The sequence below is a fragment of the Anastrepha obliqua genome, chromosome 4, assembly GCF_027943255.1.
Source record: "Anastrepha obliqua isolate idAnaObli1 chromosome 4, idAnaObli1_1.0, whole genome shotgun sequence".
In the NCBI taxonomy this organism is placed as follows: domain Eukaryota; kingdom Metazoa; phylum Arthropoda; class Insecta; order Diptera; family Tephritidae; genus Anastrepha; species Anastrepha obliqua.
Window position 1 is genome coordinate 103372377 of NC_072895.1, and position 27304 is coordinate 103399680.

A 27304-nucleotide genomic window follows, 5' to 3' on the forward strand; every position below is an offset into this window, starting at 1 on the left:
GCGCCAAAGCCATACATCGATACTCAATTAACTCAAGATATCCATGCTTCGCTTTGTGTAATTGATGTCGAATGCTCTGTAAAAGTGGGATTATATTAGTATTTTTGTGCAGTTTTTGGGCGCCAACGAAACCAACCATATTCGTAGAAACGAGTACATAACGTTGTGAAAGATATTTCTTTGCAGAAGTCCCTAATTTCCTTCAAACATTTTTTCACATGACGCCCTTCGCCTTTGCAAGGAATTCAGATTTATTAAATGGCCTTCTCTTTGCGTGCTCTTTGTAATAGCCCGCCAGTTCTTTTGTTCAGCCATATTTTGTCACTGAATTTTCTGCACTTTGTTGAATTTTGAAATCCCGCTACAAGCATTCGTTATAACAGAACTTCGGCTCTCTCAATAATGCTCCTATTTGTTTTGTTTTTAGAAATGCGCTTAGGTATACGAATTTAAGATGCTTAAAAAAACAGTCATCAGTCATTAGTAGAAACGGCTCTCGTAAAGCTGTTCATCTCTCCTGTCGCATTTGTCTGATTTGTCACTTTTTGTAACCGCTGCTTTGTCCTGCAACCCAGTAAATATTGGCATTATGGTGTTAAAAATGTTCTTAGAATCTGTGACATTCTCTTGTACAAATTGGCTTGGACGCAGTTATCCTTAGAACTTTGATGGATGAAGGTCCGCCATGTCCGCAAATTCTCGAGCTTCAAACAATGTTTGGGGATTGCAGCTTTGGTATCAGTCCTTGGCAGAATATACATCACTGCCTTTGCGATAATGTAGATAAGACTGTTTTGGAAACATCAAATCCTTTACAAATCTATCGCCAGAAAGAGACAGTTGTAAAGTTTGTGGCTGGTTTGGGTGCAGACCGTCTCTATCTTGCAATGACCGAGTCCTATAGTTCTGGAATACGAGATTTAACTTCCTACATTCTACTATTGCCTCCACAATATGTAGCAAAGCGCATAAGTCTGTATGTATGTAGAACCGAAACCGGAACCGGAAGCACACACCATTATTTTCAGATTCTGGCCACATGCGCACTTATACACGCATACATACGCATCAGCAAACATGTGCATAGTTTTTTTTACTCAAAATCCCCAAATTCGACTTTGTACTTGTATATAAATATATATACATATAGACGCGATTCTACACACTCGTGCATGTACATATGTATATATATCTATGATATGCATGTATGTATGTACATATGTGCAAAATAAATTCTAATAAGATTTCCTATGCTAAGCTGCTCACTAATAACTCGCTTACGCATTAACACATCCTTATCCATCTTCTCCAACTTTTTAAAGCTGCATGCTCTTTCCACCTAATCTTGCGCCTTCCAGAACATTTACACATGGCCATTAAGAGGAAGGCAAAAGGCATTGAGAAAATGCAAACTTCGTGAGTTGGCAGCGCTGTAAATCTCATTTTGCAGAAATGCAGAATGCGAACAAGCACTTAACATGTACATAAGTACATACCTACATACATGTACTTATGTAAGTATACATGTATATGGAATGTAACACCGTTTAGAGGGGGTCGGGCCAGTAGACGATGAATGCCACAGCGGTGTAACAACAATTTCGCCAAAGTTAAAGCGAATAATGCGAATTGAACATAATAGTCTTTGCTACGAACCATTCAAGCATTAAAATGTACGAACAATAAAAAAAGAAAAGAAAATAAAACATACCCGAAGCAGTACTGCAATGCGTTTGAGGCGAACGAATTTGGCGATCTGGGTGGAAGTAAATAACCACGTTAGCATTATACGATAGGTGCGAGAGCTGAGCTCCTACCCGCAGCAGAGACTCAAATGAAGAGAGCGTAACTGAACGAAAGTTAGGGAAATCGCACAGAGAGCAGATACCAAACAGAATAGAGTAGAAAATAAACGAACCGCAGCAGAGCAAAATTAGTGGCGGCGAATTATGCGAAAAGTAAATGTTGAAACGGTAAATAAAGAAGAAGCAGACGAATGCGCACTTGAATCAATAATCAGCACGAAGAATGAGAAATTAACAAGAGGCCATCAAAAAGCAGAGCGAAAACAGGCAGGAAAATGGGAAAATGACAATAGACCGAAATGAGGCAGCAGCGATGGGAGCACAAGCGCAGAGCCGTAAAAGCGCAGAGAACCAAGCTAACAAGCGTTTGGAAGAATTTTGTGTAGCTGTAAAGTGACTTGGCGTAGTCAACCGCTAGCGCAGTTGCAATTGAGTTGTTAACCGTGTCGGACTTAAAAATTAAATAGTCTCGTCTGTTTTATAAATACAAGAAAGTATTGAGCCAAAAAAGTCAAAAAGCTGCCAGGAATATTAATTAGGCAACGGGTATAATTTCTTTCTTCTCACTTTTTTAAAGTCCTAATATTATACCAAGTTCATCTTTTTCTCAAGTTTTGGTTTTAAAAATCACAAATAAAAGTATTAGACAAAAAGTTTTCAAGTTAAACCAAAACGAGCAAAAAAAATTTGAAAATTTGAACTGGAACATACGCGAATTCGCCCTCGCCCCAACTTTTGGCTCGACTCGTGTTCAGTGCTGCGAGTACGTGTGAATGTGTTGATGTGGCTAGGTGGCTGACAAAAGCAAATTTGCTGTAAAATTTGAAACTAGCAAAAACAAAAAAAGGGAACTAAAGAATCGGGGTTTGAGTTACCGCAAAGTATACGTAAGACACGATTAGCCGCGAGTTGTAGTAGCTTTAGATGTTTGGCAAACGCCTATATACCAATTGGGATATTTCGAAGGAACTCGACTTTGTTTCCGGCACATGTTTTTCCAGCAAAAAAAAAAATACTAAACAGTGTTTTTATCATAATACATGTACTGCCAGATATCTATATACTAAATAAATTTTGAAAATTTTAGAAAAGAGGGGTAACTGTTCAACTTAAAACGTGATATTAATTGCTAAAGTAAAAGAAAAAATGTATTAAAACTACAAAAGTAATATGTACAAATATTTATGCGCACGCTACGCAATGTTTTAAATAAAAATAAATATTGTAAAAAAAAAGCGAAAACAAATGAAAAAAAGTATGATTCTCCAGATCTTGTATTGGTTTTGATTTTCCAGGCAAAGGATAACCAGTTAGAAACCACCCCAACAGCAACAGCAGTAGCAGCGGTAACAGCGACAGGAGAAATCAGCAGAATAAGCAGATAATTAATTTTAACTTTCCACCTTTAACCAACTAACAAAAACACAACAGCAGAAATGGTAAATACATATTTTTATTATTTTCGAGTAATAAACTTTGAAATTTTTTAAAGTAGCACATCATCAAAAGTCGATAATAGATTCCGTCATTCACTTTTTTATTTTTTTTATTTCATGTACTTATCGAAAACTTTCTTGGATCAAGTTGTCGATTTTCGATGAAGGGAATTTGTGATGATACGATTTTTATAAATTATTTAATGAGTAGATTACTCATTATTTGCAGTAGTTAATTGCTCATATTCTAATTATCCAATATTTCGATTTAATTTTTAAATACGAAAATATCAAATTCTGTTGGGTAAGAATCAAATAACAGTTGACAGCTGTGCAAATTACAAAGAGCCTATGCATAGTCAGCACGGCTGACTGAATAGCGTTATAAATGAAATTCATTTCACTTTCATTTATCTACATACATACATACATACATATGTATATGCCCAATTGTTTAAATTCGCCAAAACGAGAAAAAGTTTTTGACTCATCAATATAATTGTTTTTATGTTCTAGGCTATTGTACTTTTTTGTGCAAATGTTTCTTTTTTCATTATTAAAAGTATTGTTTCTTTTTCATTAATTAGTAAGCATTCTAATTCTTTCTAAAAAAAATTAAATTAAATTAAAATTTTACTACAATTTGTTTTTATATTTCTATGAGTGTTTTCTTAATTAGCCTCTTCAAAAAATTATAAATTTTAATTATTCATTTAGTCAATTAATTCAACTACATGTGTACGTACATGTGTTTGGCATAAATGTTTTTAAATCATTTTATCGCCTCTTACTTTATTAACAGCAACTTGTTCAATATATTTTTGCGGACATGTGATCTACATACAAGTGTATGTTATGTTTACTGTTAGCATTACTAAAAAGTGTTGGCATGACGGCTATGTGATTATGTGGCTAGAGCTAACGGCGCGAAGAAAATTTAATGTGTCATCCACTATAACGTTTCATTTTTGGCTGCAAGTGTGAAATGTGTCAGCAGCGCGATAAATAACAAAACGCAAACGTTTACATTATGCAGCCTAGAGTGCGCAAAAATATTTTCAGGCCGAAATATAATTTAATAACTGTAAAAAGATATTCGAGTGCATATCTGCCAACACATTTATTGATATAAATCTATGGTAGATCCCTATACATATTTTTTGTTATAAGTGAAAGAGTACTATATTCGGTGTTATTATAATTGATAGTAATTTTATTCAAGTAGGGTATTTTTGTATTTTTACTTTGCTACCTGCTTATTTCTGTGCTGAGTTCATTGCAAGTTTTTGTTTATCAAAAATTGTGTGTCAAAAGCACTAGAAATGATTTAATAAAATTTGACGACAAGCCGTTAGTTAAGGAGTGAGATAACTGTTAAAACGACTATTTTAAAGAAGTTCCCCTCAGTTCTAAGGCCTAGAAGTTGTATTTATTGTGCCTACCGTTGAATGGCCTCATTCTAAAAAAAAAAAAATTGATAGTTGCGCCAACTGAAAACAATCGATAATATTCCTGTTATCATGGTTGCTATAGACATTTAAAATTTCATTTCGTACTAATATTTTCACTCAATTTGCTATAACTAAAATTATTGCTCTTATTTCAGTAGTTTTTATTATAACTTATCTGGTTAACCATTCGAGTTAAGTGATAAAGAAAATCAAACCCGCGCTGGACACAGTGAACACTGATTATTTTTAGTAAAATTAACGTTGTTTGAATATTTGTAACGGCCATTTAAAGTAGTTAACTTTTTTTTATGGAAAGATTACTACTTTTCAGGCAATTTGGAATTTATAGACGAGTAGCTTGCCAGACAAGTCAGTTAAATCCACCCCTCTGTAATTTCGGTACATTTTTATTATCTATCCCTTGATAAAAAAAACCACTCATCACAATGGTATCTCGCGGTTGCCACCGCTCTTTTTTTGTGCCAACCGTTTTCTCATATTTTTCATTGCACGCTTTATTTTCGCTTAACTACTCTCGTTTCTCTCGCGCTCACTGCTAACCGTTTCACACATATTTGCTCGTCAGTTGGGTATTTCGTTGCTCCCGTGTTTTCGCCACTTTGGTATGGATAAAGCGCTTTTCGGCTTTTCTGCTTTTGCAATGTTTCCATCTTGCCAACTAGCCAACTGGCTCATTGTGGTTGGTTTTGTTGGCCGTGCAACAGGGGCTATTGTCATGTGTCTTTAGTGTATACTTTCTGTTTTCTCTGCCTGGGTTTGTTTGTTTGCTATTGCTCCCGTGCATTCATGTAGATATGTACATACATATATATGTGTATTTGCTTTCGCTACGATGCGCATGTTCTTTGTACATCCGTTTCATTCACCTCGTTCGCTTTTGAACCGTTGCCTACCGCTACTTTGCCGCATTGCGGTTATCGCCGTCTGCGGCTATTTCAACATTTTTCGCTTTATGTCGACGGCAACAACGCAACGGCTGATATTACCGGCGAGCAAATTTCATTGTGCTTATTTCGTTGTTGTATATTAGTTGTTGCTGTTCATCATCAGGAAAATGATGAAGGGGAATAAAATGTTAAAAGGGGCGCAAGGAGAGTGAAAGGTCTGCAAATCTAACGGACGGACAGACAGTCAGTCAGTTTGGCGCATGTTTGTTATTGTAGAAGTAAAAAAAGGGTGTTGCAAAGAACGAATGAAAGAAAGCAGTGATGAAGTACGGCGGTTACGTTTAAAATGTAAAGTAAACATTATTTACAAAATATTTATATACATATGTATGTATGTATGTACGAAAGGTAAAGATGACAAGTGGTGATAAATACTACTGTGCTAAATAGGACATGAGTGTATGCCAATTTTTTCGATGGACCAATTGGAAGCGACAACAAAATAAGAATAATGAATGGAAAAATTGAAATCCAAATGTGGAGTTTACGTGGTTTCTCGTTTATGTAAATGGATATGTATGTATGTACATAAGCGCGCATAAACGTTTTTTGCTTTTAGTTTATTTTATATACATATGTACATATGTATGTAACATTTTTTTCTTCATATTTATAACGTAACTTTTCGCTTTTATTATCAACTATTTTTCGCAATTTGAAAGTTGGCATTATTACTTACATTTGGCGTAATTACTTCGCACTACTTCGTTTATATTTTTTAGTTTGACAGAGTTGTATTCTGTAAATAGTTCAAGGAAGTGAATTCAGGACGGAAATGTGCGTAAACTTGCCATTAGGGTAGAGCGTAGATGGTTTATTATTTGCTTTGCCTCGGCCCTTAATTGAAATTTTATATAAATTTTTTAGGTCACTTCCTCTTGTTACAATATTCGAGATATTTTTCATGCTATATTTCCCTTAAATTTTTTAAAAAAGTATTGTACATACATACATACATATGTATTTAATTGTATAACAAAAACTTTATAAAACAAAATTTCAGACTTTGTGCAAAATTCACAAATATACCGGTTAAAAAAAATTTGTATCAACTTTAATCAGCATTACATACATACATATGTGTACGCAGTTTATAGTCCATTCAATTTTAGTTCAATAAAGTGAAAGTTTTATAGAGTCGTTATAAAATCGCGTTGATTTCTTACGACCTTCCATATAAAAGATTTCCGAATATGTGAAAATATATAAATATTTCCAATATCCTTAGTAAAAAAAAAATGTTATAATAAAAATCAAACCAATTTTTGAATGAGCTTTAAAACTGCATCATAAAATTTTGTTTAAAAATTATGTACGTAAATTAGATTTTGTTATGACAATTTATTGAAATTTCTTGATGTTTTTTTTTTATAAAAAATTAGATCAAAAGATTTAACATGACAAACATTGTAAATATTGTAGAACGAAAAATTTAACGCAGACTTTTTCTAGCTAGTGAATGTATAATGTAGATATGTACATACATACAGACATATATACAAATTTTCGCTGAAAATTCAGCTTGTCGTTTTATACGAAAACAATTAAAATTGCAAATAATGTTTTTATATACATACATATGTACATATAAATTTATATGGAAACTGATTCCAGTATACGCATAATTTTAATGCTTGTTTTTGCTGGAATTGTCCTCTTTTCTTCTTAAAAATTCTTAGTCAGGCCAAGTATTAAATATTCTTAAAAAAACAACCCTGTGTTTCTTCTATGGTTTCCCTTTTTATGCGTATTCAGGCTGTTAAGATACCGTTAAACATGCACCTGAGTTGAGCAAAATATTTACTAAATTGAATAATGTTTTTATATACATATGTACATATAAATTTATCTGGAAACTGATTACAGTATACGCATAATTTTATTTTATGTTTTTGCTGGAATTGCCCTTTTTTTCTTATTATAAAAAATTCTTAGTACCCCAGGTATTAAATATTGTTAAAAAAACAACCCTGTATTTCTTCTATCGTTTCCTTTTTTATGCGTATTCAGGCTGTTAACCCTTTCGCTACATATTTTTATTGCGCCATCCAAAAAATCCAAATTTTTGTCTGAGTATTTATTTTAGGGCCAATAACAATACAAATAATTTTTTTTTTTTGTTAAGTGCTTTTTTTTTAATGTTGCCATATGGCAACAAATGTTTTGTATTGGTTTCAATCGCAAATAAACTTCTTCTGCAATCTAATGCAAGTTAACACCTTGCGAGAAATTTGTTGCCATATGGCAACAAGCTTAGTTTTAAAAATTAGCACAGCTTTTAAAGCTGCGAGCGAAAAAATATTTATACGCCAAATGACAGATTGAACATTTTCCTATATACTTTATTCAAAAATTGTTGAAAACATTTGCCCAAAATGCCTCAAAAATCTAAAAATGCAAAATAGAGGGTGGCTGATGAATTTTGCTACATTAAGAAACTCAAATAACTTTTTTTTTAGTGTATGGAATTCATTTATTTTTTTTTCAAGTTGAAGGTCATTAAATTTTATTAAATGTAGCTTAACTAGTTTTAAAAATAATTGAATTTAAATGCCCCCCATGCTCGTTGACACAAGTGCGGCATCTTAGTAAAAAGTGGTTCATTGCTGCTTTGAGAGTTGCGACAGGAATAGCCGAAATTGTTGCCCGAATGGATTGTTTTAGTTCATTGTTTTATGAGCTTCTTGTTTACATAAACCCCACAAGAAAAAGTCAGGTGCAGTAAGGTCAGGCGACCTGGGGGGCCAACGAAATTCGGAGTTTCTTGAAATCAGTTTATTGGGAAATTTTCGTCGCAACTCTGTCATAACAGTCTGGGCTATGTGAGACGTTGCCCCATCTTGTTGAAACCTCACAGAGTTGAAAGGAATTCTCTTTCGGCGTACATAGTTCTGGATAGAAAAATTCTTTCAGCATTTTCAAATAACGGTCTCCAGTAACCGTAACGGTGTGACCATTTTCTTCAAAAAAATAAGGCCCGACAATACAGCGTGAAGAAACCGCACACCACACTGTCACGCGAAGAGGATGCAATTCCGTCTCGTGGAGTATCTGTGGGTTAGAAGTACTCCATATTCGACAATTTTGTTTGTTCACATTGCCGTTTAAATCGAAATGGGCCTCATCAGACATGAAAAGGCAGTTTAACATGTTTTGGTCTTCTTCCACCATTTGCAGGATCTTCTGGCAAAATTCCAAGCGAATCGGCAAGTCTGCTGCATTCAGTTTGTTAACCATTTGAATTTTGTAGGGAAATAAGTCTAAATCTTTGTGCATTATTGTTTGCAAAGACTGTCGGCTGACACCAAGTTGAGCAGATAAGCTTCTTGTTGAACCCTTGGATTGCTTTGTATAGCTGCAGCTACAGCAGCGATCGTTTCCTCCGTCCGAACTGGTGGGTTTCGATGATAAGGCCTTCTTGCGACTGTTCCTTGCTCAGCAAAATTATTCACCAGTCTCATTATGGTCCATCTGCTCGGGGGATCGCCGCCAAACATCCGCCTGTACTCTCTCTGTACCAAAACTACGGACTCCAGTGCGTGATAGCGGCGGACTATCCAAATTCTTGTTTGTGGGTCCCAGTTATCCATTTTAATAAATTTTAAAGATCAATCTGCAAATTAAAACAAAAATGGAACAGATAACTTAAAAAGAAAAAAGTTATTCAATTTTTTTTTGGTAGCGGCTTTCATCAGCCACCCTGTACAAATTTCAGAGTGAAGTGCTATATGCCAGAAAGCTTTCTTTAAAAATGTTGTATTACCGATATATAATGGGCGGTTATTATTTATTTTATTTCTGTTTAACCATTAAACTTCAATTTTTGAAAATGTGTAACAAAAAAGTTGATATTTTTTACAAGAGAGCGTTGACGGCCTTTTAAAGTTTACTGTTGCCATATGGCAACAATATCGCGAAAGGGTTAATGACGCTTAAACATCCAGCTGAGTCGAGAAAAATACTAAATTACTTAAAAGTTAGAATTGTGTGAATGGGAACCATTTAAGTTTTTATAAGGATTTGTGAATTAAATAGCCGTATTTTTCCCCCCAAAAACGCGATGTAGACGACTTCACAGATATATAAATGAAAACTGCTTTGCTATAAATGACACTCATGAAATTAAATTAAAAACAAACATTTATGTATATACATACATATGTACATATGCAGCTGTAAATAAATACATACGTATGTGCATGCAACGCAACGCCCACTACAAATCTGTTGGTTGGCTGGCAGCTGGCGTGCTTCTGGTGAAAGTGCTCGTGAGGTTGCCGACACTTGATTTCTTGATTTGGTGCAGTGGCGCTCCATTTCTACTTTGGCATGTTATTAATATAGCATTGTATGTATGTACTAACGTTTCTCTACCATTACGCTACAATTGATTCTACCTCTTAACAATTTATTAATACATACATATTACAGTTGGAATGTAACGTAAAAAAAAATGTCAACGACTTTCAAAACTGCAACCCAGCAAGTTTTTATCTGCCTGCTATTTACGCTTCATATATGTATGTATGTACATATGTATATATGCAGACATTAGGTACTTATGACAACTTGAAGCTTTAATGCTGATAATGTGGCTTTCAAAAGTTATATAAATATGTACATAAATACGTAAGCAAAAATACATAATGCAGGAGAAAATAAACCCAAAAGTGATATATGCGATAGCTGTTCGCTGATAAGAGGGATATTTAAAATTTGAATGCAGATAAAAACGTACAGGCTTTAATTGGCATAATTGAATTTTTTGGCAGTCCGCTGATAAGATAACAGTCACATATTGACCACTTTTAAAAGTGTTGGACGGCCATTTGTAACTGGGAATTCGTATTCAGTAAACATTATTGCCCAATTGCTAATTACAAATGTACGTACATATTTATGTATGTGCGCGAATGTTTTTTATTTTATATGCTGTTCATAAATAAGTCTGGTATCGCTGGGGAAATACAACTTATTGTTACAGCACCCACCAGCTACAAAGTTTTAGTTCATGTTACCAAGTCGTCGTCTACCTTACAATATCGCAGTATAAAGCATTGCACAAGCAGTGTCAGCTGCTTTTGTGCTGTTCACAAACGAATAAAGAAGAAAAAAACAGCTGCTTTCGGAGTATTTTAAATATCCCTGACGAATGTGCGTATGTACATATGTATGTATTTGAATACTTTGTGCAGATGCGTTACACAAATGACTTAGAAGTGCGTACAAATTAGAGCAAATAATTGTATTTTACTGTTGTAATTATTGAAAACCAACTTTTTTAGGAATTTGCTGCAAAATCTATTAGAAACACAAAACTTAGTAAAAAAAGGCAGGCAAAAGCAATTTTTTATTATTCGCTATGAACTTGACAAATAGTCGGTTGTATATAAGCTTATGAATACATATACATACATGTATCTGCAGATATACTCGTACATACATATGCATGTATATGTACGTGGTAGATATCTTTTTGTGCGCTTTTATGAATAAGCCACACGCATACATATTTATGAGTCATGAATGAATGGCGGTTACCGATGTCAAGATCGCTCAAGCTAGCAGCAAGAACATTTCCATTTTGCCGGCTGCCTTTTGTTGTTGCCTATTATTTTTTATGCGCTTTGTGTAGATCTACTTGTTTGACAACATTTAGGAAATTTGTGTGTGTGTGTGTGTGTGTGTGGAGACATGTGGAGACATTATTATATTCATCCCTATTTATATACCTAAGCGGAGAATACATACACACATGTACATATGAAGAGTTTTATCTACCCATGAATCATTGGGTTTTTGAGGGCATGGCACGTGACGTAAGCTAGCATTTACATTTATGTACATACATATGCATTTTTGTATAAGTTTGGATGTATTGAAAATCTCAAAAGTCTACTTACATAAACATATAGGTATGCATGTATGTACTTATGCACATACATATATATACATATATTTATTTTGCTCTACATAAAATATTAATATTAATAATATATATACAGCTAATTTCCATCCTAACCACCTTAAACCTAGAACTCCATACCAAGCGATCCAGGCGCTATATGTCTTTCCGCGTTTTATTCTGCATTTATTCAGATTCGTCTGACACTTTCAAAAGCCAATACATTTTTTTTTTTTTTTTTACCAGGGTCTCATTAGCTGCTTTGGATTATTTCTTGATTATTGTGAATATTAAAAAAAAATTAAATACCTTGTGAATACATTAACCGTCCATTGGGCACTCGGGTCTGACCAGACTGGCTTTTTCGATTTTGGACATGAATTTATATTTTTTTCTATTATAGCTAACGACTTGAGCTTCCAGGTAGCTTCCTAAAATATAATTTTCAATCAATTTATGGATATAAACTCTTAAAAAGGATCCTCGAACAGGACGAAAAAAGACCAGACCCAAGTGCCCAACCGAAGTTTTAAAAAAGATGCCTACCAAAGGGTTAAAACTTCAAATAATCGGGACTTACAATATGTGATTGTATGTATGTTACATGTTAATTGTAGTAGAAAATCGAAAAGTAAAAATTTGCCTAAGCGCCTGTGTTATCAACACTAAAAGGTCTATTTTGTGAGGAGAAGTCGAATACATTTTAATAAAATCTTTAGAATGTCTTTCAAGTCCCATAATTAAATATCACGTCGGAAAGAAATTATAGGCTTGGCACAATGGGTGTGGCGTGTGAAACGTAACATGGTGCTAAAATGAAAGTATTGCCGCATATAAAAAAAAAACAGTTGTTCTTATGAAAGTAAATATGTATTGTATGCAAGGCGCATTTATTAAAGTTGGTAGCACTAGACCAACAACAATATTTTTTACGTTTGATTGTCGAAGCAAAGTATTGGAAATGTAGGTTGGGTTTTTCAGGGCCAATTTTGGACTCACTGAAGAATTTAAAAACAACATTATAGCATAGACATACGGCGGCGTTAATCGGTATTACGGGATGGTTAAACCTGATTAAAATGTAGGTACTGTGGCAGACGGTCGTTACGTGGATTAGTGAACACCTGTCGTGTTTATTGGATAATTTTGTTAGTAAAAAATGGATCGCAGGTGACAAATACCGGTATTAGGCGCCCTGATACTAAAAAATAATTATTTATTAAAAAAAATCTTAAATTTCATTATCTTTAACTGCTCCAAATATTAAAACAATAATTATAAGTTCTAATGTGTAAGTGCAAATTAGTATTGCATCCAGTTCTTTTTGCTGTCTTTAAAAGTTTCATTTTTTTTCAAACACAATAGAAAATAACTGCTATTTTTTGACAATGTTGTCATCGCAAATTCCTGTAATCCGGTTAAATTATGAGAATTTGTTGTCAATCCACTTCAGTTGCACTTAATTCCAAAGATAATTCCCGATTAAGTCGTTAATCCCGATGAACGCTACCGTCTATCTAGGCTATTATAATGAAGAAAAAAGTTGAACCTGGCTCGTTTCTATACTCTTTCGAGCTTTTGTTGAAAAGACAAGTGTACAATTGAATTGACTCAATTCATTTAAATTGCATTTATTTTTTTTTAATAATAAAAAACACTATCAATAAAAATGTATGCCATATAAAATTTTTTTTGAACAGTACTCGTTTTTTAAATAGAAAATAGAAAGTTGCATGCAACTGTGAATTTAGGCATGACGGACGGCGTCTACTACTTAAAAACCCGTAATCTATTTAGCTGTCAGTCAAATTTGTTGTCGCACCGGATTCAATGTGACGAACCTATCAGCTATAGTAAATAAATGCTTCCTCTCATGCTTACAGGCGCGTAATGCTTTTACGTAGTAAGCAAGGCTGAGATGCTGATTTTTGTTTTTGTAAATTCAGTTAAAATAATAAATAAATTATTAAAATGAACTTATATGCAACTTTTCATAAGTGTACTTACGAAAATAAAATTTTTGGGAGAAGAAATCTTCGAAGTCACTCAACCTACATAGAAAACGAATTCGCTCAAAAACTTCATTATTAAAAAAAAATGAAAACCAAACAACAAAGGTGAAACTATTAAAGCTGGTATCGGTAAATCAGCTGTCTTATTTTTTTTTTCTTTCGCCGTGTCCATGTGGCTGTCAGCCCAGAATGAAACAAGGTGTATTCATTCTTTGTCTTCTTCTTTGCCAATACTTTGCTTGATAATCAAACGTACAAAACATTGCTGTTGGTCTAGTGCCAACACCTGTAATGAATACGCCTTGGAAAAAACTAACTGGCACTCTAACCTGACTCCAAGGCAGGTGATGTCACTAGAGCGGCTGATTTTGTTTTTTTCTTGCGAAGTGGTATTTTGAATGTCAAAGTGACCTGCTTCTATGTTGCTGCTTTATTTGTTTGTGTACATTCTGATAGAAATTTTGACATTCAAAAACCCAAATTGCAAAGACAAAATACATCTAAGTGTTTTTGTCTCTAATGTTGTGTGAATTCGTCGAGAATCTACCTATTATAATCTAATTAAGATCTTAATCTGACTTATGGCAAATGGACCTAATTAGCGTTTTTTAAATAAATGTAATTGCTTAATGAAGCGCCTGTAATCAAGTGTGCTTGTTTTTGTCTGTCAGGAAAACTGCGAAAAACAAATTTGAACAGCAGCTTGACCTAAACCATTCAATCTTGTGATCATTATCATTTTATAAGTTCCATCCTGGCTACTTTTTATTTTATTGTATGTGCTTCGAGGCCATATGGCCGATCATGAATAAAGTATTTCCACACATGCACACTCTATATACAAATATGTATTGTTTCTATGCTACAAGTTAACAGAGATTCGTTAAATTTCCTTTAAAGTTATGTATTGAAATAACATTACACGCATACCCAAATCGGCTTGTGGGCTGTATGTACAAGACACTTACATACATACATGCATACATGAATGCGATTAACTTCTCAGTTACTTGTTCTACATACATGCATGCATGCATATGTATGTATCATACATTGGTATTCACAACTCCACAGCCGGTTGCCTCATCCGTTGACGTCAGCCAGTGTGTGTTGTTGTTGCTTTCAAAAGCGCTAAGCGGAAACCCAACACCAATTTGCGTATAGAGTTTCAGTAAATAATAAGTATCTGTTTCAAATTTTTCCCCCATTTATTTTGTGCTTATTTGCATTGCACATATTTTGTTTCGTATATTTATTTATACATTTATTTTATTTCTTTATTTGCTTATATTTACTTATATTTGACGTTAGTCGCCATATTCAGATTGTTTTCTACCTGTAAAATTCCATTTTTTGTTGTTTTTTTTTCGTTTATGTATTCACATTGCTTTACATATCCACTCTCTCATTATTGAGCACATTTTCTTCTCGCCATCGAGAGCTTGAGTGCAAAGCTAGGTTCACTGCGCTGCAAGCATCAAATTTGTCAGCAATTTCTAGAGTTTTCACAGTTGTCAATCAGTCAGTCTGCTGCAGAAAATATTGTAAAAAAGGCATATAAGTGAAGACTAAAAAGAAAGCTTTGCCTAAGAAATATTACCGATAAACGCACGCACTTATTTAAATAGCACGCGCAACGGAAGTGCTATCTGGAAGAAAATAAAAAATAAATAAAAAAAAATAATATATTCATTGTGGCATATCAAAGATAACAAATTGTCGCCGCATAGCCCTTGAACTCGCTGCTGCCGTTGCAAGCGTTGTGTGTGAGAAGAGTGCAGTGATTAGGTGTGAGAGTGGCGGCGAAAAAGCTTTTGTAAACTAAATCGTCAAGTTTGACGAAAATTGTAATTAGTAGTTTACTCTCATAGCCGCTTTGACGTACTTCGAACAGTTGATTTTCCATAGCAACATTTCCTCTACAGATCTACGAAACAGAAAGCATAAAAGCGTATTTTTTAAAGAATATACACGAAGGCAATTAAATAAAATACGCATTATATTTTGAAACATTTATCGCTCGGTGTGTGCTTTTGCAATACATAGTTGCATATAGTATAAATTCATAAAACACGGGATTCGATAATTGATATTATTTTTATTTTTTATATTATTTTTTACGATGGTAAGTGTTTTTTCATTATTGCATTGCTTCAAACATTTGCAAGTACTCAGCCGACAATAAAAATATGTACATATAAAACTTTCGTTAGTCGCGCAGTTGGTATAGGAATTTCGGCAGTCATGAAGTAAACTATTTACTTCTTATCAGCATTGTTTTTCGGTAATCTTAATTTAAGCATTCGAAATAACAAATATTGACGATGTTTTTATTTTTTATTATACTGCTGAGTCCTCCACTGACGTTAGCTAGTAGGTGTTTTTGTTATTTAGTGTCGAGGGTTTGTCGTCAGCAATTCTAAGCTTAGATTAAGCTCATTTTATAAAAAGTGGACAGTGAAGAAGTAGTCATTTGCTAGTAGTAGATTCTTAATCTACTGTAAGGCACGTCTTTAAACTAAAGTTTGAAAAAACTAAGTTTAAGATTAATTATTTGTCATTTAGTGCCAAAGCGATAAGTAATTACATACATATGTGCGCAATGAATGTGATAACCAGTAGTAGGAATTTACTTTGAAATGAAGCCATAAAATGAATTGTTGTTGATTCATATCGAAAATGTGTTGAAATCGCCTGAGTGGATAGAATTTCAATAAATTGTTTGATGTACCCGTAAATGCAAGCTCTCATTTTCCCATTCAGCAGAAAATGTTACGTATTGATACTGAATACCCACAAACTATTAGATTTCGTTCAGTTCTCTTAAGCTATGAATACATTTGCCATATAGTTCATTTTGAAAGTAAAAGTTCTTACTATATATTCACTTTAAGAGAAACAAGCTTCTATTTTAAATGTATCTATATAAATACCACATGTGCAATTAATTTTGGAACTTAATTTCTCTTTCCTTTTTCCAGGCTGACCAACTGACAGAAGAACAAATCGCTGAATTCAAAGAGGCATTCTCGCTCTTCGATAAAGATGGTGATGGCACCATCACGACAAAAGAATTGGGCACAGTGATGCGATCACTGGGACAGAATCCAACAGAAGCCGAACTGCAAGACATGATAAATGAAGTCGATGCTGACGGTGAGTGTTGAAAACAAATAAAATTTAAATGCTAAATATAAAATAAAATGAAATGGAGTGAAATTAAATGAGACAAAAAATTTAAAAAATTATAATATAAAATTTAATAAATAATAAAAAATTAATATAAAATTAAATAAAAAAAGATAATAAAAAAAAATTAGGACAATACCGTAAAAAATGGGAACACGTTTTAGAATAAGTGAAACAGCATATGAAATAATTTTTAGTTTGATAACATAACAATTTAATCAGTTTATAGTTATATGCATAACTCTGAAATAAAATAAAATAATAAAAAAATAATAACAAAATATATAGGATAAAAAGCAATAAAACGAATGGATTAAAATAAACTAAAAAATAAAATACAATAAAACGAATGAATTAAAAAAAACTAATTGCAAAAATAAATGAAAATAACCTAAAAAAATTACTATAAAAAAATAAATAATTGGCGCGTACACTTCTGTTAGGTGTTTGGCCGAGCTCCTCCTCCTATTTGTGGTGTGCGTCTTGATGTTGTCCCACAAATGGAGGGACCTACAGTTTCAAGCCGATTCCGAACGGCAAATATTTTTATGAGGAGCTTTTTCATGGCAGAAATACACTCGCAGGTTTGCCATTGCCTGCCGAGGGGCGACCGCTATTAGAAAAATGTTTTTATTAATTTCACCGAGATTCAAACCAACGACCTCTCTGTGAATTCCGAATGGTAATCACGCACCAACCAACGGCTATATAAAATTTAATTACACTAGTCTACAAGGAAAAGTATCCGAAATAATTTAAACTAATATCTGCTTCTCTGTCCATACAAAATTCGGATTGATAACTAAAATTAATTTATTAGTTTGAGTTTTTACGATAATCGTATCTTTCGTGTTTAATGGAACTAGGCCGACAAAATTTAACCAACATTCAGACCCAGAAACCAGACTATATATTTCCGAAGGTTTATGATGCGCTGAATCCAAATCTGGCCTCAGAATTGCTCTATCAGCTCTGGTTTTCGAGATATCCTAACCTAAAAGTGCAAAAAATACAAAAAAAACATGAAAATTTCAAAATGCGATATCTCTGCGAAAAAAAATGATATTTGAGCAAACAAAACGCCATTTGAAAAAAGAAGGATTGTATTTAAAGATGCCATCCTTTAATTTTGGTGAAAGAAAACATCTGCAAGGCTACATAACCTCAAATATGGGCAAAAATGGTGTTTTTTGCACTTTTAGGTTAGGATATCTCGAAAACCAGATTCTGGGTCTGAATGTTGGTTAAATTTTGTCGGCCTGTGTTATTAAAAAAATCGCTTTTGTTGTAGAGGTTTATTTTTCTGGCTCGGATTGAAATCCGGACAAGAACCGTTACTTCCGCTGGGTTCCCAAAAAAATGTTGGCGAATGTTTTATGCTGCTACAACAACAGTTTGTGAGCTGAATAGCTGGGTTGCGCTCAAAAGTCTTACACCAGAGAAATTCGAATTGTGCAAATTTATTTCTAATCGTCATTCAGTTCGCACAACTTAACGTGAATCACGTCCAAAGGTTTTGATTTAAGTGCTAGTCGAATCAGGGACCCAATTAATAATGAGCGTTATAAACGCATGATTACTAATCTTTTCGTTCCCCAGTCGAATGACGTGGACAATGTGGACGACCTGTCTCAGCAAATAGTTTAAGGACGCCCTATCTTAGAATTTGATTGGCAAGTCATAAAGTATGATAGAAAAAATTCTAATATAATAGGTTTTAAATTTTTGCGTATTACTATTGCTGTCAACTTGTTCCGCTTAAAGAAGAAAATAATTCGTGGCAAGCCTTTTTCGCGGGCTTAAATCGCTTAGCATTTTTATTAATCTAATCAAGGAAACCCAACCGGTCGCAATATGTCTTGTTGCGTTTTGGTTCAACAAATGTCATGCGTTAAACAGAATAAATAACTGATTGGCGCGTACACTTCTGCTAAGTATTTGGCCGAGCTCATCCTCCTATTTGTGGTGTGCGCCTTGATGTTCCACAAATGGAGGGACCTACAGTTTTATGCCGACTCTGAATGGCAAATGGTTTTTATGAGGAGTTTTTTCATGGCAGAAATACACTCAAAGGTTTGCCATTGCCTGTCGAAGGGCGACGTTATAACCTAAAAAAAAAACTGTATAATTTTAGGTGATGATACGGTTGGCCTCAAGGTTGGCAGAATATATATACATACATATATTCTAAATCTATTTTTTGTTTCAGACCAATAGTTTCTTAAAAAATATGAATAGTACTGAGCTCCCAATCTATTTTCATTCCTTACGACGCAGAATTTATTATTCATTTCTATTTACATATGCTCCTATTTCCACTAAGTAATTTAATTAATCTTGAATTCCTGTTCGTTACTAAAATCAGGCGTTTCTATGGCTTCTTAGCACATAAATAAGGATTCGAAGTGGCAAGTTAAAAAATTGACAGTGAGCAATACATTCATTGCGTAGGAGGAGCAGCACGCGCTTTTATACATTATTTGGTAGGAAAAAAAAAACAGAAAAACTATGGAAAAACAAGAAAAAAATGGAAAAAACAAAGAAAATAAAGATGAAAAGAAAACAAAATCGAAAGATTAGAGAAAAAAAAAATAGATTCTAGAAAATAAATCCAAAATACAAAAAAACTTTAATTCACACTTGTTTCGTCGTGCTCTATTATATGTATATGTATAGGTACATACATACCTCGGTCGGCCGGCAATTCTTTGTTGCATTTGCTTTGCTAAAATGAATTTTGCGTTGAACTGAGAAACATCACCTTTCCAAGCATCCACATATTTACATAGGCATATATGTACATATGTATAAATGCATGAATATTTTCATATGGCGTACGGCCAAGTTAAGAATAGCATACTAAGAATTTTAATCATGAAATAAAATATCACTTTATTTCTCCCTCATGCTCAGCGGTATGTTTGACTTGCCATTGCCGCCTCGTTACCGTTTTTTATTGTTTCATCTTATTTTTTGCGGTGTTTGTCAAGCTGTCTAAATGTCTGGTATATCTCTAAAAGTTATATTATGCGAAGTAAATATACAAATGTACATAGATGCATATATATGTATGTGTGAAAGAAAAAAATGAAAAACAAAAAACAAGCGAAGCAGCAGCAGCAAACAGGAATAAACGTAAAATTGAACGTAGCAACAAGAATAAAATAAAGAAAATAAAAAGGAAAAAACATATTCAAGTAGCGGAAAAACACTAGATTATTCGCAAATGCAGCCAGCCAGAGAATGCTTGTGGGAAAGTGGATGGCGGGCGAGCGCCAAGTGCCGACAAGTAGGTGCTAAGTAGTTGTTCGTAATCTAATCGTATCTACTAAATTCCAACCAGCTAAGCACCTTAATATTGCCATTTTGCAATTTCTCAACAGTTTTCTGCCATTGCCTTGCCGCCTCACCCAAGTGTGTCGCTTGTCATTCGATCGATGCCGAGTGTCCTTTCGACCAAGGGAATTTCACAATTGCACTGCAGAGCCGCGCCCCTTTATCAACCAACATGCAACTCCAACCATTTGTTGTGTATATATGAGTGTCTGTGTGGGTGGTGTATATATAAACATGTATGTACGTATGTGTCATTACACCTGCGACTTACTTCTTGTTGCTGCGAAACATTTTGCACTTGTCGATGCGGTTTTCTTTCGCTGGACACTTGTGCTCTCGCCAACTTCTGCGATGACGCTGACGGCAGTGGCATTTTGCAGATTGTGGCGCATGTTATAAATATTTTCGCAATTTTTACCATTTCCACTTCACATTCTTTCGCTTGATTCAGCATCTCAAAGCGATGTATGTATGTATGTAAATTACATTGCCATGTTTCATGTTTCACTTATTTTCTTTAATATCAACGCTTTATGTTGCTGCGCTGCTCTTGATTGTCCCCATTCGTCATTAGCTACACTTTAGTCTCGTTTCCATGTCGCCGCATTACCCGGGATTTTGCTGCTGCTTTACGTGCAGAAGCAGCACATGCGCAGTGTCGCTGCAGGAACGAATATTCCTTATGTAGCAGCCAAGCAGAGTTCCTCTGGTTGGTGAAAGTCACAACAGCGAGTTCCAAATTACCTTGTCGGCGGTGGCGCTACATCACCATGACATGGCGAAAATTGTGTAAAACAAGTAAATAAGCCTTTTCGAATTGGTACATGCATACATACATATGTTTTTGCGTTTATATGTTGCAGTTTACTGCTGCTATACTAAATGGGTCCTTGCAGTGCTTTCTCCTTCTTGTGCTCTCTGCTCTGCTCTTCTCAGTGAAAGCGTTGCTTTGGTATCTCTACTCTCCCGACAGCGGTTAGAAGCAGAAAGAGTTAAATTTAGGTGGTCTGAAAAATTGTATATTTAACAGAGGTGAAGTTTATTTGAACCTGTATATCTGAATTGTGTCGAGTGGATAGCTTAAGCAGCGATAACGATACATAATTTTTTACTTGTAATCTAAGTCCACAAATAAAGCCTTTTAAAGCTAAAAAAATCTCCACAAAAGCAAATCTGTAATGAATTTGAAATTTTTTTTTCAAAATAGCGTTTCCAATAAATTTATTAGCAAAAGCTAAGATTTTATTATGTTGTATTTAACCTTTCCCTCATTGTTTTGAAACTTCGCAAAAGAACGGTTGAGTTTTCCTTGAAATGTTGTTTTTTAGTCTTAAGCTTGTTTTGTTAGTTATTCTATTTGTAGGCACATTAGATTAGCCTATGCGTATATGGCTTCCAAGTGGCGAGCAATATATTATATTATGATAGTTTTTTTTTTTTAATTTTTTTATTATTTTTTATTTATTTTTGTATATTTTAATTATTTATTTATTTTAATGTTTATATTTTCTATTTTTTTAATTTTTTAATTATTTATATTATTACTTTTTTTAATTATTTTTTTAGTATTTATTTATTTTTAATTATATACTTTTTTTAGATACATGTTTTTAATTATTTATTTGTTTTCAATTTGTTTGGATTTTTTTATTAACTTTTTTATATTTTTTTAATTTTGTTTTTTTTTTTTAATTTTTTTTAATTTTATTTTTTTATATTTCTAATTTTTTAAATTTATTTATTTTTTATTTTGTTTTTATATTTTTTATTTTTTTTTATTTTTTATTTTTTTTTTATTTTTATTTTTTATACTTTATTATATTTTTTTAATTTTTTTTTATTTTATTTTTTTATATTTCTAATTTTTTAAATTTATTTATTTTTTATTTTGTTTTTATATTTTTTATTTTTTTTTTTATTTTATATTTTTTTTTATTTTTTATTTTTTATACTTTATTATATTTTTTTAATTTTTTTTTATTTTATTTTTTTATATTTCTAATTTTTTAAATTTATTTATTTTTTATTTTTTTTTTTATTTTTTATTTTTTTTTTTATTTTTTATTTTTTATTTTTTATACTTTTTTATATTTTTTTAAATATTTTTTTTTTATTTTTTTATATTTTTTATTTTTGTTTTATTTTTTGTAGACATTGTTAGGTAATTTTTTTCCACATAACGAACTTTGGGCATCGTTTTGCTATCTGAATATGATTCAAACTAACCTGAAGTTGATCCATAAATAGTTCCTAAGTTCGATCTCTGACCACATCACTGTTTGGTATTTATGAACTCATTTCTGAGTCATTCTTATATAGCATTCAGCAGTACCCCGAGGCTGCTTACAAGCTTGGCAATTTGCGGCCCATAATTCACATTGAAGCTTTACTGCTCAATTTACAGATGCTGAGGGCACTATCGATAGATATTAAAGTCGGCCGAAACTCGTAATGTGTTTTCCTAGCAGGAAATCTGCATGAAGTGCTCCATTATCGTTCCCACGTCAGCCCGTTCGGTGTTATCTGAAGGACCCGGATTTATGGTATATCCGGCCAAGGATTGTAACTCTAGCAGCATTCCCCCTACATGTTTATGCTACTACAACAACAATATCAACAACAATTGCTTCATTATTCTATTTGTGTCATGAGGATAAACGATTTGAAGAACTAAAATGAAACCCCCTTTTTCTGGAACCAAATGCGGTTTTTTAATTTCCCAATATACCTTTGAATGGTTCTATAGTAAATGCCCGTTATATGAAATTGGTTATTAACACAACCGATTTTCTATGTAACCGCTCTGGAATTCATGACTCCATATGTCAGCGTGAATAATTTATGCAAAACTATTCAAATGTAAGCACTCAACTGCCAATTAAGTAGCACTCACTCTCTACACTACCAAAGTAATTTCTAATGTTGGTGTTTTTAATTTGCCATTATTTTTTCCTGCTACGAGAGTACAAAGTTTTAACTATGCATGTAATTTCGTTAAGGAAATTGCCATTTTCCCTCAGCGCATTTTTGCTACTCATTACACGCGCTGTGGGTGGCTATTAAATTGGTCATGACCTCATACTTCTACCTGCCTGCCTGCTGCTTTCACTGCTACTACTGCTCCCATTAGCTGCTGCTGCCACTGCCACCCCTATTTAATTTAGTTGTATTTTTTTCTCTTAACAGTTTTTGCTAAAACAAAATAAATATTTATCCAGCAGTGAAACGGGTAAGTAAAAAAAAACAAAAAGCGGGTGTGTGTTGTGATGCGGGCAAGTAAGCGGAGGTGTTGTGTTGTGGCAGTGGAGCGTGTTTAGTGCGAGCAAAAAAAAAAAATTGCTTCGAAGAAAAATTCTCTATGTGGTATGTCCATGTGTTAGTTAGTATGGCAAATTATTGCCTTAAATTAAATACCGGCTAAAACGCGCAGACACCTGTAAAAATAGAGACGGGAGAGAAAGTAGCTGGCACGCGCTGAATTTGAAAATGTTTAACAGAAAAGATGGGTTGAAGGCATAAATATATTATACACACATACATACATACCATATACTATATGCTAGCTACCTGTACATTTTACTGCAATGTTTGTATATAAATAAATACATATCTATCTGTGCCTCCTGTTTGTTAGCTTTGCACGTTGCTCTTTAAGGTAGTTTATAAAATATTTGCGAGTAAAAATAAAGAGTGATAAATATTTGCGCCTAACTCTTCTGCTACAAAAGCATATATTTATTTTCGTGATTTTTTAGAAATTCCTCCCGCGCACTTCTACGTACACACACAGCACAGCGCAAATACAAAACTGGCACTGGGATGGTGGATTGTTGTATGGACGGTAATGAATTGCGCGTACCAAAAATAATTGTTACCAAAAGAATTTCAAAAATATTTAAGAAAAAATAATTTCACAAATGAAATTGAGAAAAAAGAGCAATGGCATAAAATACAACAACAATTAAGAAAATATTTATAAATTTATAGGAAGGTAAGCAAGAGCGCAAGAAAGCCAACACCTGCAGGAAAATCCACCAGCACCGAACTCTGGTGTGTTTGTGGTGAATTTGAAAATATGACTAGTCGAATTTTTCATATCTTTTACATATAGTAAAGGCGAATTTAACTACATCGCCATGCCCCAGAAAAAGTCAATTGTTCAAGTGCTGCATTCCTTTTTCTATAGTTCAGAATTATTGCCAACTGCATCGCTTTTCGCTTGAGTTTTCGTGGCCAGTATTAAATTCGATACATTTTCTGTGAGTGACAAAACTGCGACCGAGGTTGCGGTTGTTGTTGTTGTACGAGTAGTAACAGCATAAACCTTTCTCATAAATCTTTGTGGAATGCTGTTGAAATGACAGTTCTTGGCCGGTTATAAATTCGGGTCGTTCCGATAACATAGAGAGCCGATTGTTTGCGGTCTGGTCGCGCTAGATTAGAGCTTTGGAATTATACTACATTGGACGGTTTAAAGGTAAATATAACTTATGCAGCAAAGTGGTTGGAAATTCACAAACTAGCGCTATGTGGTTCTGAACTAAACATTTTTTTTTAACTCAGGCTTTCCCTGCAGGGCAGGCAACCAACAGCAGCAGCAGCAGGCACTAATGTTGTAGACAAGCGGCGCAAATGAGGATTTCCCACAACAAAAATTTGACTTTTGCTTTAAATATATTTTGCTTACATACGTACATATCAGCATACACACATCTGTGGCACGTACTGCATGAAGACAGCAAATCGATTTTCGACTAGTGTTTGGTGTGTTTGTGTGAGTTCCTCGATGGCGGGGACCCCGGCGGCGCCTTTTTGCACAGTATATTTGTTAGTGGTAGCGGCGGCGACGGTTAAGCAGCAGCCAAAAAGTGAGGGGGCGTTGGAGAGGAGGGGGAGCCATTGGGGTGGTGTTCGACAGATTGCTGCATAGACGGCCGATAGACTGGTGGTGTTGATGGACCAATAGCTTTTGAACTGCTGTGAAAATTAATTTCATATAGTATGTCACGATTTCAGTAAGATATTCAACACCGAATAATATTGCAAGTCCCGAATGTTCGGGATTTTAAATGTCAATGTATATGCGGGATTTTTCGGGACGAATTTAAAACTTTGTATGCATGGCAGTTTGGCGAGTTATTTGCTCGTTAAACGACTCGCGTATTGCCCAACATATAAAAAGGGGGGAGTCGAGGCATATGAGTGCCTGTGATTAGGTATCCACCTGGGATTAGAGATGCCTAACCCGCTATTAGATGCCCTTGTGCTCATACAATAGCAAAGTTTCAGTTATATCAAAGTTTTGCATTTTTCAATCAAACGCACCTGAGTGCTCTACAAAAACAAAACACATACCGCCCTTCTTAAACCTCACCACGCACTGCAAGTGTTGCTTAATTTTTTGTTAATTTCCATTGATTTATTTTTTTTTATATACCTACATATGTACCTATATACATACGTACATGCATATGTATAATAGTATAAATATTTTTTTTATTTTTAAAATTTTACCCAAATATTCGGCATTCGCATTTGCTGTTTTGCTATCTAATTTTAACACAGCATTGCTGTTGTTTTTGTGTTATTTATAGCAGTGCGACGTACTCTCATCAAACAACTGCAATTTTTTGGTAGCGTCGTATGTGCCATTCGTGTATACACATACATATGCACACTTCTCTAGATTTGTATAATTTCTTATTTTTCATTTGTGCAAAAACGTCGCACAGTACATCAGCGTCGTCAGCATCAGCGTTCCTTATTTGTTGGCGTCTGTTCCTAAGGCGTTTTTCGCGGTGTAAAATTCCTCAGTTTATGGGGAATACGATGGTTGGTGGCTGGTTTTAGTAGTGGTGCCCGATGTCTACTCGTTGATGTTTTTGATTCTATGGCGACGAAGGGTTGCAGGCGGTGCATTTCGTATGTCGTTTGGGGAAAGCCGCTGTGGTCACAAGACTTCCTTGTTCGGCTGCAATCCCCCTCTATTAATTTTCTGTCATTCAAGCATTCAATTGAACAAAGTTTTTTTCGTTGCTATTTGGTAGAATAGAAATAGTGCTAATGACAGGCTGCTAAAATTAACATCAAGAAGAAATGCGATGTAAATTTATTTATAAGAAAGTGGTTGTTTCGAAAATAAATAAATTCAATACTCGTGCTTAATTATTATTATATTATATTAGTATTTAATGCTGAATTGGGGCGAAAGATGAAAAAATAAATAATTATAAAAAATGTTTTATACTTTAATTTTAAGTTTAATTGCCAAGAATGTATTTTTTCCAATTCCTACTACTTCTGATTAGAGTAAAACATCTACCAAAGGGCGGCGGTGTGGTACCGCTATGAAAGTCTTTCATTGTTAAAAACAATCTGGCATGAAAATAATATTCTTGTGTCAGCTTCTCCAAATGCAGATTCAACCGAATTGAATACAGATTTCATTCTAAGAGAGAGCTTTGTACAGCGCAAGTATCGGTGAATAGCGAATAAGGCGGATGGTATACATATGTATTTATTGGTAATATTACTATAATGACTGCTGTAGCTGAATGGGTTGATGAGCGACTACCATTCGGAAGTGCACAGGCTCGAAATCCTTTGCATACAGCATAAAGTGATAGAAAAATTTCTTCTAATAGCGGTCGCCTTCAAAAAGCTCCTCATAAAAAACCAGCTGCCGTTCAGAGGCGGTTTAAAACTACGCCCCTCTATTTATGGAATAACATCAAGAGGCACGGCAAAAATAGAAGGAAGAGCTCGGCCAAACACTCGGAAAAGCCAATTATATATAATATTACTGAGATGATGCTCTGTATTTGACTAGAAACGCCTTTTCAAGCAATGCCGAATGTGTCGGTGTAATATTCTGTTTTTCCTTATTATTTCACGTATAACTGAATCGAATTGATTTTAATGTGAATATTTGAAGTTGATTTAAAAACTCGACTCGCTCATTCGAGCTTTGTTGGGTCTCGATGAAATTGGGTTCTTCGAGTATATCCCCTATTTTAGAATTTAATATTTTCCCCATGAAATAAAAAAGCAATTAACCTTGCAACCAAAGGCTATAACTACACTGATTTGTTTATGGAAGCGAGAAAATACCACATCCGAAAGAGAAAGAGCTTCACGCTAAGCAGCTGATGGCCACTGGTTGGGAGTTCATTTGAGTTTAGTGGAAGAAAATTTGAGTTACT

General features: G+C 34.0%; 1 protein-coding gene across 2 annotated transcripts in view; it reads left to right on the plus strand.

The window, feature by feature from the left end:
- The first annotated feature begins 2215 nt into the window (after positions 1–2215).
- The window catches only part of LOC129245948 (calmodulin), a 35231-nt gene continuing 10142 nt past the window's right edge, over positions 2216–27304 (plus strand). Inside the window, exons 1-3 of one of the 2 annotated variants that reach the window (XM_054884402.1) lie at positions 2216–2351; positions 3101–3244; positions 16559–16733. In XM_054884402.1, the coding sequence (XP_054740377.1) occupies positions 3242–3244; positions 16559–16733 (178 nt within the window). In that variant the 5' untranslated portion in view covers positions 2216–2351; positions 3101–3241. Of the gene's footprint in view, positions 2352–3100; positions 3245–15180; positions 15703–16558; positions 16734–27304 lie in introns of those variants that run through there. The other variant, XM_054884403.1, reaches the window with a different exon arrangement.